At 42.7% G+C, this 21,119-nt stretch overlaps 1 protein-coding gene across 1 annotated transcript; it reads left to right on the top strand.

The window, feature by feature from the left end:
* Positions 1–14,392: 14,392 nt before the first annotated feature.
* On the top strand, positions 14,393–17,092 carry LOC118395780 (uncharacterized). Its single transcript, XM_035789705.1, has 4 exons — positions 14,393–14,765; positions 14,945–15,038; positions 15,351–15,438; positions 15,690–17,092. The coding sequence occupies exons 1-4, from the start codon at positions 14,714–14,716 to the stop codon at positions 16,620–16,622; spliced, it is 1,167 nt and encodes a 388-aa protein (XP_035645598.1). The 5' UTR covers positions 14,393–14,713; the 3' UTR covers positions 16,623–17,092.
* Positions 17,093–21,119: the final 4,027 nt, after the last annotated feature.

Genomic DNA, 21,119 nt, shown 5'->3' with positions numbered 1-21,119 from the left:
GACCAAATCCCCCGCCCATCCCGCAAAGGCGGAGGTGACGCTAACATTTGACAGCAAATTTCAATTTACAAAAAAAAAAAAAAAAAAAAAAGTCTCCGGACCTACTCACTGCCACGGTCATACTCTGGACCTAGTTTTGTCCCATGGAATAAAGGTTGTGGATCTTAATGTTTTTCCTCATAATCCTGGACTATCGGACCACCATGTTATTACATTTGCAATCGCAACAAATAATCTGCTCAGATTTCAACCAAGGCTCATCAAAAGCTGTGCTATAAATTATCGACAACCCAAAGATTCCTAGATGTCCTTCCAGACTCCCTCCACCTACCCAAGGACATCGAAGTACAAAAATCAGTTAACCACCTAACTGAGGAACTCAATTTAACCTTGAGTAATACCCTAGATGCAGTTGCACCCTTTGTTACGCACGCCTCTATGAAGAGGGAACACCACACCCTGCTACAACTAAACTCTCCGTGAAGAGAAAAAGGTATGGACTGTAGATGCAAGTAAGAATGACAACAGGCAGAATGTGGTACCGTTTACAAGGACTTTATTCCTTTACACTGTAATATGGGGAAAAGGGGCTGGACAGAACCAAAGCAAAGAAAGTAAATCTCAAAGCCCCCCCCTCTCCTATCTTACCTGCCTACCCACTACTTACCTAATTTAGCACCACCTGGTGCCCTAACCAAAATACAGGGGGTGGTCCGCCCAGGTCTTACCTAGTGTGCCTAGACAGAGAATATGCTACGGGTATATGTATGCCCGCGGGCCTCTTGCCTAAACACTCCCTAGGTGCCTTCACCTTCCCCCCTGGGAACAAATGAAACAGAATATTAAACCATTTCAAACAAATTAAGAAACAAAGGACATCAAATAAGCTCTATCTGCGCAACAAGCTCACAAAACATACCAACTCTCAGCAAAATCTCTAGCAAAATCTCTGCAATGACTTCCCAGCAAATCTACCTCCAGCAAAATCTCTCCCTCCTGAACAGAACACTGGCATTTATATAGCTTCAGAATGAATGGGTAATTGGAGACAGTTGTGTCTTGACGAGGGGGCGGGGTCAGCTCTACAATTAGCCATGGAGTCGACCAATCAGCTGCTTGAGGGATTTCAGGAAGCCATTTCCTGAAATAAACACATGCAAATACACAAACTACAACACATAAACTGGGGAACGTAACACCCTTAAAAACAAAAAAACATTTGTCATAAGAAACTAGCTCCCTGGTATACAGAAAATACCCGAGCTCTGAAGAAAATTATAACGGCAATGGCGTTGCACCAAACTGGATGATTTCTGACTAGCTTGGAAAGACCGTACCATGCAGTATTGAAGAGCCCTCACTGCTGCTCGATCATCAGATTTTATTTAAAAAATAAAAAAAATCCAACTTAATTGAGGAAAATAAGAACAATCCGAAATGTATTTTTGATACTGTCGCAAAGCTAACTAGAAAGCAGCATTCCCCAAGAGAGGATGGCATTCACTTCAGCAGTGATAAATTCATGAACTTCTTTGAGGAAAATATCATGATCATTAGAAAGCAAATTTCTAACTCTTCTTTAAATCTGCGTTTTCCTCAAACTCAGTTGTCCTGAGTCTGCACAACTCTGCCAGGACCTAGGATAAAGGGAGACACTGAAGTATTTTAGTACTATATCTCTTGACACAATGATGGAAATAATCATGCCTCTAAACCTTCAAGTTGCGTACTGGACCCTATTCCAACTAAACTACTGAAAGAGCTGCTTCCTGTGCTTGTCCCTACTATCTTGAACATAATAAACGGCTCTCTATCCACCGGACGTGTACCAAACTCACTAAAACTGGCAGTGATTAAGCCTCTCTTGAAAAAGCCAAAACGTGACGCAGAAAATATTTTAAAGATCTATCGGTCTATATCAAGTCTCCCATTCCTCTCCAATGTTTGAAACGCTGTTGCGCAGCAGCTCACTGCCTTAAGACAAACAATGCATACGAAATGCTTCAGTCTGGCTTTAGACCCCTTCATAGCACTGAGACTGCACTTGTGAAGGTGGTAAATTGACCTTTTAATGGCGTCAGACCGAGGCTCTGCATCTGTCCTCGTGCTCCTTGACCTTAGTGCTGCTTTTTATACCATTGATCACCACATTCTTTTGGAGAGATTGGAAACCCAAATTGGTCTACACAGACAAGTGCTGGCCTGTTTTAGATCTTATCTGTCGGAAAGTTATCAGTTTTTCTCTGTGTATGGTTTGTCCTCTGACAAATCAACTGTAAATTTCGATGTTCCTCAAGGCTCCATTTTAGGACCACTATTGTTTTCACTATATATTTTACCTCTTGGTGATGTCATTCGTAAACGGTGTTAACAGTCACTGCTGTGCGGACAACACACAGCTGTACATTTCGATGAGACATTGTGAAGCCCCAACATTGCCCTCCCTAGAAGCCTGTGTTTCAGACATAAGGAAGTGGACGGCGGCAAATGTTCTGCTTTTAAACTCGGACAAAACAGAGATGCTAGTTCTAGGTCCCAAGAAACAAAGATCTTCTGTTGAATCTGAATCAATTAATCTTGGTTGTACAGTCGTCTCAAATAAAACTGTGAAGGACCTCGGTGTTACTCTGGACCCTGATCTCTCTTTTGACAAACCTATCAAGACTCTTTCAAGGACAGCTTTTTTCCATCTACGTAACGTTGCAAAAATCAGAAACTTTCTGTCCAAAAATGATGCAGAAAAATGTATCCATGCTTTTGTTACTTCTATGTTAGACTACTGCAATGCTCTACTTCCGGCTACCCGGATAAACCACTAAATGAACTTCAGTTAGTGCTAAATATGGCTGCTAGTATCCTGACTAGAACTAAAACATTTGATCATATTACTCCAGTGCTATCCTCCCTACACTGGCTTCTTGTCAAGGCACGGGCTGATTTCAAGGTTTTACTGCTAATCTACAAAGCATTACATGGGCTTGCTCCTACCTAGCTCTCTGATTTGGTTCTGCCGTACGTGCCTACACATACACTACGGTCACAAGACGCAGGCCTCCTAATTGTCCCCAGAATTTCTAAGCAAACAGCTGGAGGCAGGGCTTTCTCCTATAGAGCTCCATTTTTATGGAATGGTCTGCCTACCCATGTGAGAGCCGCAAACTCGGTCTCAACCTTTACGTCTTTACTGAAGACTCATCTCTTCAGTGGGTCATATGATTGAGTGTAGTCTGGCCCAGGAGTGAGAAGGTGAACGGAAAAGCTCTGGAGCAAAGAACCGCCCTTGCTGTCTGCCTGGCCGGTTCCCCTCTTTCCACTGGGATTCTCTGTCTCTAACCCTATTACAGGGGCTGAGTCACTGGCTTACTGGTGCTCTTCCATGCCGTCCCTAGGAGGGGTGCGTTACTTTAGTGGGTTGAGTCACTGATGTGATCTTCCTGTCTGGGTTGGCCCCCCCCTCTTGGGTTGTGCCGTGGCAGAGATCTTTGTGGGCTATACTCGACCTTGTCTCAGGATGGTAAGTTTGATGGTTGAAGATAACCCTCTCGTGGTGTGGGGGCTGTGCTTTGGCAAAGTGGGTGGGGTTATATCCTTCCTGTTTGGCCCTGTCCGGGGGTGTCCTCGGATGGGGCCACAGTGTCTCCTGTCTCAGCCTCCAGTATTTATGCTGCAGTAGTTTATGTGTCGGGGGGCTAGGGTCAGTTTGTTATATCTGGAGTACTTCTCCTGTCTTTTCCGGTGTCCTGTGTGAATTTTAAGTATGCTCTCTAATTCTCTTTCTTTCTCTCTCTCGGAGGACCTGAGCCCTAGGACCATGCCTCAGGACAACCTGGCATGATGACTCCTTGCTGTCCCCAGTCAACCTGGCCGTGCTGCTGCTCCAGTTTCAACTGTTCTGCCTGCGGCTATGGAATCCTGACCTGTTCGCCGGACGTGCTACCTGTCCCAGACCTATTATTTGACCATGCTGGTCATTTATGAACATTTGAACATCTTGGCCATGTTCTGTTATAATCTCCACCCGGCACAGCCAGAAGAGGACTGGCCACCTCTCATAGCCTGGTTCCTCTCTAGGTTTCGGCCTTTCTTGGGAGTTTTTCCTAGCCAACGTGCATCAACACCTGCATTGCTTGCTGTTTGGGGTTTTAGGCTGGGTTTCTCTACAGCACTTTGAGATTTCAGCTGATGTACGAAGGGCTATATAAATAAATTTGATTTGATCTAAGAAGCGAGGTTAGACAGGTCGTGTTTCGGAGGATGCATGACTCGACCTTCGCCTCTCTCTCGATCCCGTTAGGGAGTTGCAGCGATGAGACGAGATCAAAATTGGATCGCAATTTGGGAGATAACGGGGGTAAAAAAAATAAAGCATAGGCTTGCGGTCTGTTTCAAAATCTAACTTTTTTTATATGACAGCGTTTCCACACGTTCCCGTGACACAAGTGTGGGGAAAATATTATTTGTATTTTGTTATATTCCATTAGGCCTATATTCTTACTAAATATGTGTGTTTACTCTGATTGGGGTTGGTATGTATTTTCTGTTTAATAATGAACTATTGACTTCATTTATTTGGAGGTAACATAGTTCAACTCCAAACATGTCATTCTATTGTTTAGAAAATAAAACAAAAGGAAACCACATTTTTGACTGCACTGCCCCTTTGTTTTAGATAAGAGCTTTATATAGCATGAATGTGTCCAACTTTACTATAGGGTCCAAAAAGTTAATGATTTAATTCTGAAATACCATTAATGAATGCATATATCAATAAGCCATTAGTAAAGTGAGAAGAAAAAGGTGACACTTTAAATTAACACGGGTAGTTTGTGAGAGTGTCTGTTAATAGTGCAGTAAACATTGATTAATGCTTTGTAAATTGATTCATTGATTCATGTTAACTACTTCATGAACACATGTTGATTAATGTATCCTTACTGTAAAGAGTTTCTAATAGATTTTATCTGAAAGGAAAAAGATGGAGGCAATAATACATGTGGATAAGAAGCATAAAGGAAATTTGGAGAAGATGAGGGGTGAAAATTAAGCATAATTAATGGATATACTGTAAACTCAAATTATTGTATAGAAATATACTAACCACATTTAGCTAGTCTAGAGTGTACCAGGATACTCAGCACTCAACAAAATAGTGTACATACATATGCAAAGGATATACCAGAAATCTTAAACTATATGGTACTCACAGAGTAGAGCACCATATGAAGTGCACTCCATTTTGCTGGGTCTGTAGTTGACTGTATAAAATTAATGTGGGTCTATTTTATAGCCTCCTATCAACTTCCTGTGTGCAATGACACAGATCACACGTTTGAGAGTGAGTTCCAGGTCAGAGATAATTAAATTCCTTTAAATTGCAACGTTAGGTAAATTCCGAATTCAATATTATACCAAACAATTCCACAAATTCCAATTTGAATTAAATTTCCTCAGGCTCAAATCAAATTTTATTTGTCACATACACATGGTTAGCAGATGTTAATGCGAGTGTAGCGAAATGCTTGTGCTTCTAGTTCCGACAATGCAGTGATAACTAACAAGTAATCTAACTAACAATTCCAAAACTACTGTCTTATACACAGTGTAAGGGGATAAGGAATGTGTACATAAGGATATATGAATGAGTGATGGTACAGAGCAGCATACAGTAGATGGTATCGAGTACAGTATATACATATGAGATGAGTATGTAGACAAAGTAAACAAAGTGCCATAGTTAAAGTGGCTAGTGATACATGTATTACATAAGGATGCAGTCGATGATGTAGAGTACAGTATATACATATGCATATGAGATGAATAATGTAGGGTAAGTAACATTATATAAGGTAGCATTGTTTAAAGTGGCTAGTGATATATTTACATAATTTCCCATCAATTCCCATTATTAAAGTGGCTGGAGTTGGGTCAGTGTCAATGACAGTGTGTTGGCAGCAGCCACTCAATGTTAGTGGTGGCTGTTTAACAGTCTGATGGCCTTGAGATAGAAGCTGTTTTTCAGTCTCTCGGTCCCAGCTTTGATGCACCTGTACTGACCTCGCCTTTTGGATGATAGCGGGGTGAACAGGCAGTGGTTCGGGTGGTTGATGTCCTTGATGATCTTTATGGCCTTCCTGTAACATCGGGTGGTGTAGGTGTCCTGGAGGGCAGGTAGTTTGCCCCCGGTGATGCGTTGTGCAGACCTCACTACCCTCTGGAAAGCCTTACGGTTGAGGGCGGAGCAGTTGCCGTACCAGGCAGTGATACAGCCCGCCAGGATGCTCTCGATTGTGCATCTGTAGAAGTTTGTGAGTGCTTTTGGTGACAAGCCGAATTTCTTCAGCCTCCTGAGGTTGAAGAGGCGCTGCTGCGCCTTCTTCACGACGCTGTCAGTGTGAGTGGACCAATTCAGTTTGTCTGGCTTTCAGGCTTCAGGCTTTCAGGCTTTCAGTCTGATCATGTCACTGTTCAGACAGCCTAGCTATACTGGAAATACAAGAAATACAAGTTGAAATTATTTAAAACAAATCCTGCAGTCCATGTTGATACTAAGTGCATTAATTCCGTTAACTGGGAAATGTAAAAATATTGAATTCCAATTAAATGTAATTCCATAAATGAAGTTCCCTCAGCAAATAAAAGTGATTTTAATTCAATTGAACTTGAATTTAATTTGATTGAAATGCATCCCTTTTGTGATGCTTTACTTGTTAGGCTACCTGGGAAACAAGTATTTAAATTCTAAATTCTTTAGAATTCAAGTCAGTGACCATCGCACCGGTATAAAATTTGTGTCGGCCATGTGGGGAACATTTTTAGAGGTGTCAGAGCTGGGACAATCATCCCTACGTCTCTGCAGTATAAATTCATCTTTATTATAACCATCCGGAGGTGTGACTTATTGAAACCAGAGCTGACCAACCACAGAGACCGAAACCAACCAATATATCCAATCATATCAAACCAACCAACTTCCTCAAAGACCTAGTGTGATAACCTGCGGGGGTAGCCTGAGTACCATAGAGGTTCATTGTAGAAAAACACAAATTACCACAGATATATGAAATATCATACATCCAAATAAATTACATCAAAGTTCTCTTCACAGCACAAGGTTTGGATAGGTACCAAACATAGATGCAAATTCAAACACACAAGTGCAGTGGTGGACTTACCATTAGGCAGAAGAGGCAACTTCCTCAGGCCTCACATCATCAATGGGCCTCATAAGCTGGGCATAAAAATGTAAAATAAAATATCTCCGCTTCAGGCCCACCCATTCTCTGCTTGAGTCACAAAGAGATCGGCACGTGGACCTACTACAGAACGTGAGTGATGATTACGTGAGTGATGATGCATATATATATTTTTATATATGGATAACTTGGTTCAGTCAAAGTAGAGGGATGGAGGACATCCAGCTAGATAGCTAAGAACTCACCAGCATTGCCATTATGGCCCAGGACCATTACCCAGACCAGGGTTCCACAGTAAGTACACATTAAATTTGTTTTCAGTCTGGTATAAAAAGTTGAAAAGACTTTGCAATTGATCTCTCTCCTTCTCCATTTTCTCCCTGCCTCTTTCTCCTTTCCTCCTTCTCTCTGCAGATTTTTCAGATGCAGGAGGATGTCAGTATGGTTGTGTTCCTCCCTGATGAGGTCACTGCCAACATGACCCTGGTGGAGGAGAGCCTGATGGCCGAGTTTGTCCAGGGCCTCTCCATGACCTTTCAGCCTGTGAAGGTGACCCTCACACTGCTTTCCTAGAGTTCAGCTACTCCACTGACTTGCTGCATCTGTTCACTGACCAGGGTGAGTACTCATTCATCCCACCTCATCCTGTCTTTGAATTGTTGTCTCCCTCCTTCTCCTCTGCCCTCTTCTCAACTCTTAGGACCCATAAAACTCAAAACTTTAGGAGTAAAGGAAAATAACTATTGTAAAAAAAAAGTGTAAGGATTCTTGTGTTCTTATGGACAATCTAGTCCATTTTCTACAGTATTTGATTGCAGGAGTGCATTTATCTCTCTCTCTGTAATTTACATACGCTCTTATCCAGAGTGACTTACAGGCACAATTAGGGTTAAGTCCCTTGCTCAAGGGCACAATGTCAGATTTGTTTTCACCTAGTAAGTTCAGGGATTCAAACCAGGAGCCTTTTGCCAACTGGGCCAACGCATTTAACCGCTAGGTTACCTGCCACCTGTATCGCACTCTGTATATCTCTGTCTGTATCTCTCAACTTTAGAGTAAAGTAACTTCAATAAAAAAAAATATGAGGGAAGATATGTATAAGGGGTAAATATCAGAAGTGGAGGGAATAATCTCTGTTTCTTACTTGTCAAGTACCTTCTGCCCTCTCTATCTTGATTGGTTGCAGGACACAGACCTGATGAAGATCACCACTCAGGCAGCAAAGCACACACACCAAGCAGCACTTAAGATGATCCTAAGAGAGGACCAGCCAATAAATATCATATGTATTAATAGTATTAATCATATGAAACAAATCAAATTAATTCAAAAGAATAATAGTCTGTCTCCTCTTGTCCATTGTACTGCCTCGTCTTCTATATGGCGATGCAAAGACTTTTACTAGTGAAGGGTATTTCAAGTCTTTTCAGTCTGCGTTTCAATATCCTCCGTGGCAGTTCCGAACAGCTCTGGGGGAGGGGGGATCAGACTGACATTAAAAGGTAATACATCTTGACATTGGGGGGGGTCTCTACCTGGGGCCTCCAAATCACCAAGTCCGCCCCGAGCACATATGGGATGGGGCCTTCATTAATATAAATGTTGATTAAATGTTGATTAAATACCTATTTTCACTACCTTTCTCTTGTTCTCTGTATACCGCCATAAGCAAACAGGAAAATGCTCATCCAAAGGTGACTTTAATGCAGGGAAACTTGCATCCGTTTGACCTAATTTCTACCAGCATGTTAAACGTGCAAACAGAGGGGGAAAAACTCTAGACCACCTTTACTCCACATACAGAGACACGTACAAAGCTCTCCCTCGCCCTCTATTTGGCAAATCTGACCATAATTCTATCCTCCTGATTCTTGCTTACAAGCAACACTTAAAGCAGGAAGCACCAGTGACTCGGTCAATAAAAAAGTGGTCAGATGAAGCAGATGCTAAGCTAAAGGACTGTTTTGCTAGCACAGACTGGAATATGTTCCGGGATTCTTCCGATGGCACTGAGGTGTACACCACATCAGTCACTGGCTTCATCAATAAATGCATTGATGACGTCATCCCCACAGTGACTGTACATACCTCAACCAGAAGCCATGGTTTACAGGCAACATCTGCACTGAGCTAAAGGGTAGAGCTGCTGCTTTCAAGGAGCGGGGCTCGAACCCGGGTGCTTATAAGAAATCCTGCTACGCCCTCCGACGAACCACCAAACAGGCAAAGCATCAATACAGGACTACAATTGAATCGTACTACACCGGCTCCAACACTCGTCGGATATGGCAGGGCTTGCAAACTATTACAGACTACAAAAGGAAGCCCAACCGGGAGCTGCCGAGTTACACGAGCCTACCAGACGAGCTAACTTACTTCTATGCTCGCTTCGAGGCAATTAACACTGAAACATGCATGAGAGCATCAGCTGTTCCGGATGACTGTGTGATCACGCTCTCCGCAGCCGATGTGAGTAAGACCTTTAAACAGTTCAACATTCACAAGGCCTCAGGGCCAGATGGATTACCAGGAAGTGTACCCCGAGCATGTGCTGACCAACTGGCAAGTGTCTTCACTGACATTTTCAACCTCTCCCTGTCTAAGTCTGTAATACCAACATGTTTCAAGCAGACCACCATAGTCCCTGTGCCCAAGAACACTAAGGTAACCTGCCTAAATGACACCGACCCGTAGCACTCACATCTATAGACATGAAGTGCTTTGAAAGGATGGTCATGGCTCACATCAACACCATTATCCCAGAAACCCTAGAGCCTCTCCAATTTGCATACTGCCCCAACAGATCCACAGATAATGCAATCTCTATTGCACTACACACTGCCCTTTCCCACCTGGACAAAAGGAACACCTATGTGAGAATGCTATTCATTGACTAGAGCTTAGTGTTCAGCACCATATTGCCCTCAAAGCTCATCACTAAGCCAAGGACCCTGGGACTAAACACCCCCCTCTACAACTTGATCTTGTACTTCCTGATGGGCCACCCCCAGGTGGTAAAGGTAGTGCTCAGTCCTTTCCTGTACTCCCTGTTCACTCATGACTGCCTGCATGGCCAGGCATGACTCCAACACCATCATTCATTTTGCAGATGACACAACAACGACGAGACAGCATATAGGGAGGAGGTCAGAGACCTGGCCGTGTGCTGCCAAGCCAACAACCTCTCCCTCAATGTGATCAAGACAAAGGAGATGATTGTGGACTACAGGAAAAGGAGGACCGAGCATGCCCCCATTCTCATCGACGGGGCTGTAGTGGAGCAGGTTGAGAGCTTGACGTTCCTTGGTGTCCACATCAACAACAAACGAATATGGTCCAAGCACACCAAGACAGTCGTGAAGAGAGCACGACAAAACCTATTCCCCCTCAGGACACTGAAAATATTCGGCATGGGTCCTCAGATCCTCAAAAGGTTCTACAGCTGCACCATCGAGAGCATGACTGACTGGTTGCATCACTGCCTGGTATGGCAACTGCTCTGCCTCCAAGGCACTACAGAGGGTAGTGCGTAAGGCCCAGTACATCACTGGGGCCAAGCTTTCTGCCATCCAGGACCTCTATACCAGGCGGTGTCAGAGGAAGGCCCTAAAGATTGTCAAAGACTCCAGCCACCCTAGACATAGAACGTTCTCTCTGCTACCGCACGGCAATCGGTACCGGAGCGCCAAGTCTAGGTCCAAGAGGCTTCTAAACAGCTTCTACCTCCATGCCATAAGACTACTGAACATTTAATCAAATGGCTACCCAGACAATTAGTATTGCCCCCCTCTTTTATGCTGCTGCTACTCTCTGTTATGATCTATGCCTAAGTCACTTTAGTAACTCTACCCATATGTATATATTACTTCAATTAGCTCGACTAACCAGTGCCCCGCACATTGACTCTGTTCCGTTACCTCCTGTACAGTGCGGCAAAAAAGTATTTAGTCAGCCACCAATTGTGCAAGTTCTCCCACTTAAAAAGATGAGAGGCCTGTAATTTTCATCCTAGGTACACCAACTATGACAGACAAAATTAGAAGAAAGAAATTCCAGAAAATCACATTGTAGGATTTTTAATGAATTTATTTGGAAATTATGGTGGAAAATAAGTATTTGGTCACCTACAAACAAGCAAGATTTCTGGCTCTCACAGACCTGTAACTTCTTCTTTAAGAGGCTCCTCTGTCCTCCACTCGTTACCTGTATTAATGGCACCTGTTTGAACTTGTTATCAGTATAAAAGAAGGAGATGATTGTGGACTTCAGGAAACAGCAGAGGGAACACCCCCTATCCACATCAATGGAACAGTAGTGGAGAGGGTAGCAAGTTTTAAGTTCCTCGGCATACACATCACAGACAAACTGAATTGGTCCACTCACACAGACGGCATCGTGAAGAAGGCTCAGCAGCGCCTCTTCAACCTCAGGAGGCTGAAGAAATTCGGCTTGTCACCAAAAGCACTCACAAACTTCTACAGATGCACAATCGAGAGCATCCTGGCGGGCTGTATCACCGCCTGGTACGGCAACTGCTCCGCCCTCAGCCGTAAGGCTCTCCAAAGGGTAGTGAGGTCTGCACAACGCATCACCGGGGGCAAACTACCTGCCCTCCAGGACACCTACACCACCCGATGTTACAGGAAGACCATAAAGATCATCAAGGACATCAACCACCCGAGCCACTGCCTGTTCACCCCGCTATCATCCAGAAGGCGAGGTCAGTACAGGTGCATCAAAGCTGGGACCGAGAGACTGAAAAACAGCTTCTATCTCAAGGCCATTAGACTGTTAAACAGCCACCACTAACATTGAGTGGCTGCTGCCAACACACTGACACTGACACTGACTCAACTCCAGCCACTTTAATAATGGGAATTGATGGGAAATGATGTAAATATATCACTAGCCACTTTAAACAATGCTACCTTATATAATGTTACTTACCCTACATTATTCATCTCATATGCATACGTATATACTGTACTCTATATCATCGACTGCATCCTTATGTAATACATGTATCACTAGCCACTTTAACTATGCCACTTTGTTTACATACTCATCTCATATGTATATACTGTACTCGATACCATCTACTGTATCTTGCCTATGCTGCTCTGTACCATCACTCATTCATATATCCTTATGTACATATTCTTTATCCCCTTACACTGTGTATAAGACAGTAGTTTTGGAATTGATAGTTAGATTACTTGTTGGTTATTACTGCATTGTCGGAACTAGAAGCACAAGCATTTCGCTACACTCGCATTAACATCTGCTAACCATGTGTATGTGACAAATACAATTTGATTTGATTTGATTTGAAAGACACCTGTCCACAACCTCAAACAGTCACACTCCAAACTCCACTATGGCCAAGACCAAAGAGCTGTCAAAGGACACCAGAAACAAAATTGTAGACCTGCACCAGGCTGGGAAGACTGAATCTGCAATAGGTAAGCAGCTTGGTTTGAAGAAATCAACTGTGGGAGCAATTATTAGGAAATGGAAGACATACAAGACCACTGATAATCTTCCTCGATCTGGGGCTCCACGCAAGATCTCACCCCGTGGGGTCAAAATGATCACAAGAACGGTGAGCAAAAATCCCAGAACCACACGGAGGGACCTAGTGAATGACCTGCAGAGAGCTGGGACCAAAGTAACAAAGCCCACCATCAGTAACACACTACGCTGCCAGGGACTCAAGTGCCAGACGTGCCCCCCTGCTTAAGCCAGTACATGTCCAAGCCCGTCTGAAGTTTGCTAGAGAGCATTTGGATGATCCAGAAGATGATTGGGAGAATGTCATATGGTCAGATGAAACCAAAATAGAACTTTTTGGTATAAACTCAACTCGTCGTGTTTGGAGGACAAAGAACACCATACCTACTGTGAAGCATAGGGGTGGAAACATCATGCATTGGGGCTGTTTTTCTGCAAAGGGACTAGGACGACTGATCCGTGTAGAGGAAAGAATGAATGGGGCCATGTATCGTGAGATTTTGAGTGAAAACCTCCTTCCATCAGCAAGGGCATTGAAGATGAAACGTGGCTGGGTCTTTCAGCATGACAATGATCCCAAACACACTGCCCGGGCAATGAAGGAGTGACTTCGTAAGAAGCATTTCAAGGTCCTAAAGTGGCCTAGCCAATCTCCAGATCTCAACCCCATAGAAAATCTTTGAAGGGAGTTGAAACTACGTGTTGCCCAGCAACAGCCCCAAAACTTCACTGCTCTAGAGGAGATCTGCATGGAGGAATGGGCCAAAATACCAGCAACAGTGTGTGAAAACCTTGTGAAGACTTACAGAAAAAAATTGACCTCTGTCATTGCCAACAAAGGGTATATAACAAAGTATTGAGATAAACTTTTGTTATTGACCAAATACTTATTTTCCACCATAATTTGCAAATACATTCATTAAACATCCTACAATGTGATTTTCTGGATTTCTTTTACTCATTTTGTCTGTCATAGTTGAAGTGTACCTATGATGAAAATTACAGGCCTCTCTCATCTTTTTAAGTGGGAGAACTTGCACAACTGGTGGCTGAATAAATACTTTTTTGCCCCACTGTATATAGCCTCGCTATTGTTATTTTACTGCTGCTCTTTAATTATTTGTTACTTTTTTTTTTCTTTCTTTCTTTTCTTTCTTCTTAAAACAGCATTGTTGGTTAAGGGCTTGTAAGTAAGCATTTCTCTGTAAGGTATTTGGCGCATGTGACAAATACAATTAGATTTAATTATGTATGAATATTTTTAATGAGGTTTTACTTTCTCAACTTGTGTAAGTGAGAATGAGATGTAAACACTTGTAATCTATGCAGTGATAAATGTACACGTCTCCAAAGCTTTCAGTGTTCCAGATCCTGGAACACTGTTTTATATTTGCTTAGGCTTACTTTATAATTGGTTATGCATTATATAACGTTGGCACAGACATATGATTAGGGGTAGTTCATAGGCCAAAATTGGGGGGTTGCTGTGTTCTGTGTGGTTTCACACTTTAATTGCAAAATGAAGCAGTTCGGGCTAGTTTGAAATAGAATATGTTTTCCAAAGATGGTAGGCCTAGTAGTATTTTGTGGCCTAGATGCTTTTAGTAGCCTACCCTTTGGGACCTCCCTTACTGAGCATACTAAAAGAAAGCATCGCGCACAACCTAACCAATCGAATTCGTCTATTTCTCGACGGAGCCTTCTTCCCTACTGCCCTTGTGAAAAACCCTCCTCCAGGGTGAGTGGAATGAATATATCCTTCCTTTTTATTTGATCAGTCCTAAACATCGGACTGTAATCAGATATATGTAAATCATTAATAGTAAGAAAACCCGTATATTATTGGACTTTATTGTGGATTATATAAATAGGGCACTTCACGAAGGAGGACTAGGCGGGTGCGACGAGGGATCGAGGGACGCCGCCATATTTGCTCTTGCTCGCTAGTGCACTACGAGATACGTGCTTTGTTTCGTGTACCCTTCATTTTAGTACCCTTGTATTTGTTCATGATGGAAGCGATGGATAAAAGGCCTTTTGGTTCAGAATATAACTATAAAAGTAAGTTTTATGCCAACCACGAATGTCGTTTTCTAAAATTTGTGTTAACCTAATTGTTTATGTTAAGCATAGGGTATTATTTTGCGACGCCGACTTGGGAGTCTGTTGAAGTTATCAAAGTTATTTGTTTACTGCTGATGATGGATATACTAACATTGTTGTATTTGTTACCCAATAAGTGTCGGAAAATGACATATCCAGATTGATAAAATTGCGTGCAACGAATGACGCCATCTTCACTGGGAAGAGAAACTCTGCCATGCCTGCCTGGAGGTGAGTGAGTGATACAATGTCTGATACTCAAAACAAAAGTGGATGTTTGATGGCTTTGATAATGGCAATTAGTTGTGGCTTTCATCTATATGCTTACCTCAAAATAAACTATCTTATGCCACTTTATTTGATATGAGAATGTTATATTTTATCAGTTTAGTTGATAAATCAATGTTGAATCACTGATGTGCATTTCCTAACAAAAATATAATTTGAAAAACATGTAGGCCTATAGGAAAGTCAGGGTTTTAAGAGCTAGTTATGAAGATGAAACCCTATCGATATCCGACTTAACTCACTTTGATTCTGCAGAGCAATGTTAGTGGAGTTGGGTCTCGAAGGAAAGCTGACAACTGGGCAATTGAAAAAGAAGTGGGAAAACCTTAAAAAGAAATATAAGGTAATGATTATGAATGCAATTGAGAACAGGAAACATACACCCTTGGCCTTAACTCAAGATGTATTATCTTCTGTTTTGAATCACGCTTGAACACAGATTCTAGGCTTTGGTTCCGGCCCAGTACTAACCCGATGTATCTAATCAAGGGCTCAATGATGCATTTAATCAAGTGTGTGTCATAACCATAAATCCTGCAAAGACAAGGAATAGAACATTAACCTGATTGTACCCTCTGTCATCTTTCTTTGTAGGATTTTAAGTACCCTCCTCTTGGCATGGAGAAAGTCAATCCAATGTCCTGGCGTTGGTTCCACCTCATGGACGATGCCATCGAGGGTCGCCTATCTGGGTCTGCCCGTATCCTAAACCCTTCACTGTTTGATTTTGGGGAAGTTGGGGACGTTTCATTCGCGTCCTCTCCCACTACCTCTCCCATAGCAAACAAGAGACTTTGTATGAGGCCGGAAGGGGGTGAGGGGACAAACATTTTTGAGTTCTGGGCCAAAGCACAGTTGGGGGAGAGTGTTGGGGCTGCGAGCACGGTAGCAGATGGACAAGTGGCGTACACAGACGCAGCTACAGAGGAGATCCGTAGGGCTGCGGTGGAGTGTGAGAGGGCCCTGCGAGAGGAGGGTAGGGGTGGGGGTCAGAACGAGAGGGCTGCGCCTGACAAGATGCCAGTGGGTGGATACGGGAGGACCATGGCTGAGGATGTAGAGACCATAGCTGAAGACGGAAGAGCCATGTTGGTGAGAAATCCTGGCAGGAACATTGAGAGGGAGACTGCTGAACTAGAGAGACAGATAGCAGATTTGGAGAAGGAGAGGGAAGTGTTAGAGAGGGAGCAGGCTGATTTTGACAGGGAGAGGTTGATATTGGACAGAGAGAGGGATGTGGTGAACAGAGAGAGGGTGGCTGTTGAGCGAGGCAGAGCATCACTGGACAAGGACAGAGCGGCGATGGATAGGGAGCGAGCGGCAATGGAACGGGAGCGAGCCATACTGGACAGGGATAGGGCGTCAATCGAGAGAGAGAGGACAGAGCTGCAGAAAGAAAAGGAAGCCCTAATGAAAAGCAAGATTTCCAGGAACAACGGCTCTGCTGATGTAGAACTGGACTCATCTACTATAGAGAAGAGAGAAAGACTGCTTTCCATATTTGAAAGACTTGTTGATAAGCTGTGAAAATGAAACATCGTTCAAAAACAAAAAAATTGTCCAGGTGAAGGATATTGTAGGTGACAGTGTGTACAAGACATGAACAGGTTTCTATGTCACCAGGCCCCTTATCATTGTGATCATTTTCATAAAGTTAACTAGTGGTGGCTCTCAGATCCTCCCTGCAGACACTGGGAGTGCAGTCATTTAATTAGTGCTTGGTGAAATGAGCATTGAGTGTGAGGTTTCACCTGGAAAAAGAACCCGCTACGATGTTTGTTGCGCTCGTTCTGTTTTTACATTTTTTTGTAGCTTGTTTACCATTAAATGTCATCCACTATTTAAGTATAGGTTTACACTACGAGAAATGACATGAATTTCTGTTCCCTAAATGCATTTGTTAAACTGCATTTGACCATTATTTATGTTCTGTTCGATCTGCCAGAGTACCAGTGTAATGCTATATTGTTAATAAAGCCCACTTTTTTTTTTCTTTCCTCTAGTTGTCATATACTGCCATTACTATGTAATTACCCTGTACCGAGGTAGTAAATATGCATGAATGCATTCAGTTGTACAACTATAGTCTTTTACAATAAGCACTATGCAACTGCCTATATTTACATACCTGGTACAATGTAATGCTCCTCTATGACCCTGGAATAATACCTATAACATAATGACATAGCCTTCCTCACTGCCACCATGTCAATGTTATGATCATTTTATGTACTTTAAAAAGGTGTGCTTGAATCATGCAAAGACAGTCAGATTAATGTTATCAGGTTTCCAGATATTTATTTATCCAGTCAACATTTTCAGAAAGAAATAATCTCAAAAACATCTGTCAGACAACAGTCAGTCCATAATTATTCCATCTGTGCCTAATGGACAGCTCCTGAGATACTATTGTACAGCATTTCAAGTTTAATAAAGTCAAAAAGGTAATGAGGTTTTCTGAACACCAAATGCATTAGTGCTTGTCACACCTTTTTTGGCTTTGTGCAAAATCTGTACGATTCCATTGGCTGGGGAGACTTCCAATGGTGTCACGTGCCCTGCAAAAGGTTTGTACATGTTAGCATTTTAAAATGCTCACATACAAAAAAACTAGAGAAAGTTGCCAGTCAACTCAACACTCGTGACCTTTTCTTGACAGACAGCTGGTTGCCAGGCCAGGGAGTGTCCATTGGTTGGCTGTGGTCACCAGGGCCTGAGAGATCATGAAGTCATTGGAAAAACGTTAGGCCATTACCTCACAAGAGTGAGGCCTAAACAAAACATCTGGGATACCTTGTCACAGCATAGATGTTCGTTAGAGGAATGCCTGTATCCAACATGTGACACAATTACCCGACAGTGGCACAACGTGCCAGAGAAGACACTGACTGACTTCTAGGGGAAAGACCAAGCAAAATAGGTGCATGGCTGTGGTACAGAAAATCCACAATAACTCAAAATTCCTCTCCAAGAGGAAATAGAAGATGTGCATGTGATAATCCACCATGCATTAGCAGTACAAGCTCTGAAACATCAAAATAACTATAAACACTTGGGAGTCATCAGACAGAGAAGAGAGTACAATATACAAAAGATGGAGCTGTATAAAATGTTGGTCATTTTTTATGTTTACTGCACACGTTGATGCCTGTAGTCAGTGTGTGCGAAGTTCAAATGTGTGCCAGTCATGTTGAGAGTGCATAGGGTGCTTTGTTTTTACACTGCTGCTACTCGCTGTTTATTATCTATGCAGTCACACGGCAAACTACCAAATTACCTCGACAAATCTGTACCCCCGCACATTGACTTAGTACCGGTACCCCCTGTAATATAGCCTTGTTATTGTTATGTAATTTTCTTGTGTTACTTTTTTAGTTTATTTAGTAAATATTTTGTTAAGTCTATTTCTTTAACTGTATTGTTGGTTAAGGGCTTGTAAGTAAGCATTTCACGGTAAGGTTGTATTCGGCACATGTGACAAATGTAATTTGAGTTCAACACTCACTACCGAGTTCCAAATTGCCTCTGGAAACAACGTCAGCACAAGAACTGTTTGTCGGTAGCTTCATTTAAAGGGTTTCCATGACCGGGCAGCCGCTCACAAGCCTAAGATCACCATGCGCAATGCTAAGCGCCGGGTGGAGTGGTGTAAAGCTTGCTGCCATTGGACTCTGAAGTAGTGGACACACGTTCTCTGGAGTGATGAATCACGCTTCACCATCTGGCAGTCCGACAGACAAATCTGGGTTTAGTGGGTGCTAGGAAAACACTACCTGCCGGAATGCACAGAGACTGGCCTGCAGAGCCCTGACCTCAACCCCATCGAACACCTTTGGGATGAATTGGAACACCGACTATGAGCCAGGCATAATCGCCCAACGTCACCAATGCTATGTGGCTGAATGGAAGCAAGTCCCAGCAGCAAAGTTAAAAAATCTAGTGGTAAGCCTTCCCAGAAGACTGGAGGCTGTTGTAAGCAGCAAAGGGGGACCAACTCCATATTAATGCCCATGATTTTGGAATGAGATGGTCGACGAGCAGTTGTCCACACACTACAAGACCAAACGCATCTTAAGTGTGTTAAGTCTAAAGACAAGTCAAACGCATTATCTGCTGATGTATGCATGTCCTGTGGCGAGAAGGAAAACGCTTGCAGAAAATGATCTGGGGTTATTTAACTGTAGAATTGACACTTCTTTCAGAATCAATGGAAATATCCTAGTAGACAATATTCATTAAATATTAGGTAATATTATTCGTGGCCATGGTTCCAAGGGGCGAAGTGAAAGGCCCACACTGTACGCCCAATTTCTTCTCGTCACACTGAGACACAATCATAAACATCTCGGTGATGGCGATTCTTTGGCCTGTTCTTTCATGATATTGCTGTAATGGCGAGTAGTTTTGTCTCTGAAGTTTCAGATTGCTGTTCAAATGACCTTGTTTTCCCTGGCAACATCGTGGCTTTTTCACCGACTTCCGATAGCAAGGACTGAATGTTCGTGGTTATTTTAAAGCCATTGCATCAAAACACATAGCTACCAAATTTTTGTTTTTTAATATCATGGAAAAAAAGTTATCTATGTTTTGGACGGTCCTTTCTGTCAAATGGCTATTGTAGCTAGCATATCACAGTATTGACATATACAGAAAATGTTTTCGTTTTGTTGAAAAGATTGAATATCCTCGTAATATGCAAGAAAAAAAAACTTATTTTTTAAAAGCGGCGATGTGTCAACTATAAACTGCTGCAGAATTTGTGAACAAATATTTGTTTTTCTACCCCATGTTACACGGTTACGACACAGGAAACAACCAATCATATTGGTTGAAATACATGACACTCATCAAATTCATACGGATCGTATAACGTCGAAGTATATGCATATACTACTGACAAGATACTTGTCTTAATGGGAGTAGTTGTCCACAAAGCGGCACCTGTGTCAAGCTCCAGCCTATTCCTTTCTTTGGATTGGTGGATACATATATTTAAATACATGTTTTAGTATTCGATAAGGGTTGTTGACGTCAACAGCCTGTATTCAATTGGGATATGCTATTTTCGCCTTCATCTGCTCGTCGAAAATGTTCAGACTTGCTAACTCATTGTAGTCAACAACCACGTTCATCCAGTTAGCATTTCGGAAACGTCTGAGTTTCCTAGTTCCGACTTGCATGTGAGACAACTCCGAAAGTGCCACCCCAGGATGTCACGTGACCATTTATGTATTTGTATTGAACCTTTAACTAGGCACGTCAGTTAAGAACAAATTATTTTTTACAATGACGGTCTACCCCGGCCAAACCTGGGGTAGGCCGGTTGTGCGCCGCCCTATGGGACTCCCAATCACATATTTAACTCAGATGCAGTGCCTTAGACAGCTGCACCACTATATCAGTACACTCATAACAATCTAAATAAACCTTACGTAGCAAATAAGCCATACACTTTTAGTTGACCAAATTCCACTCTCTCATTGACCTCCATGCAAAACAAACGAAACATCGCCTGCTGGAGACAGATTTTTTCCCCTCTGGCTTCGCCTCTTCCACGCTGATTAAGCGTTCACTGAGGGGATTCTATTAAACTGCCCCAGGGTGCACTGGGCTATGGACCAACACGTGACCGGCCGAAAGCTGTGAGGGAGGCGCGCCCTTTTTCTTTGGAGTTTAACGGCGGTTGGCATCCAATATGTTACATTACCGCACCCAACGGTACTATAAAATAAATATATTATGCTTTGTAATACAAAATGGGAAAAGAAAGAAGTAAAAAAAAATAATAATAATAAAGATACCCTCCCTTCAAACTAACCCTACACTCATTAAAAACCCACTACCCCATTCCCTACTTTGACCCTATCAACTCCTGCACCATGCCAAAGGCCTGGGAGGACGGGATACCACCACTCAACATACCCTGTAACTTCTGAGGTCAAATCTCGTATACCAAAATACTTCTCTGCAGCTACCACCACAATATCTATTTTCTGTGGATAACGTTCCATTTCTGCGGTACAG

Source organism: Oncorhynchus keta, chromosome 17 (genome assembly GCF_023373465.1).
Source record: "Oncorhynchus keta strain PuntledgeMale-10-30-2019 chromosome 17, Oket_V2, whole genome shotgun sequence".
In the NCBI taxonomy this organism is placed as follows: Eukaryota; Metazoa; Chordata; class Actinopteri; order Salmoniformes; family Salmonidae; genus Oncorhynchus; species Oncorhynchus keta.
Note: the sequence above shows the minus strand (reverse complement) of the source record. Positions and strands in the feature narration are given on the sequence as shown.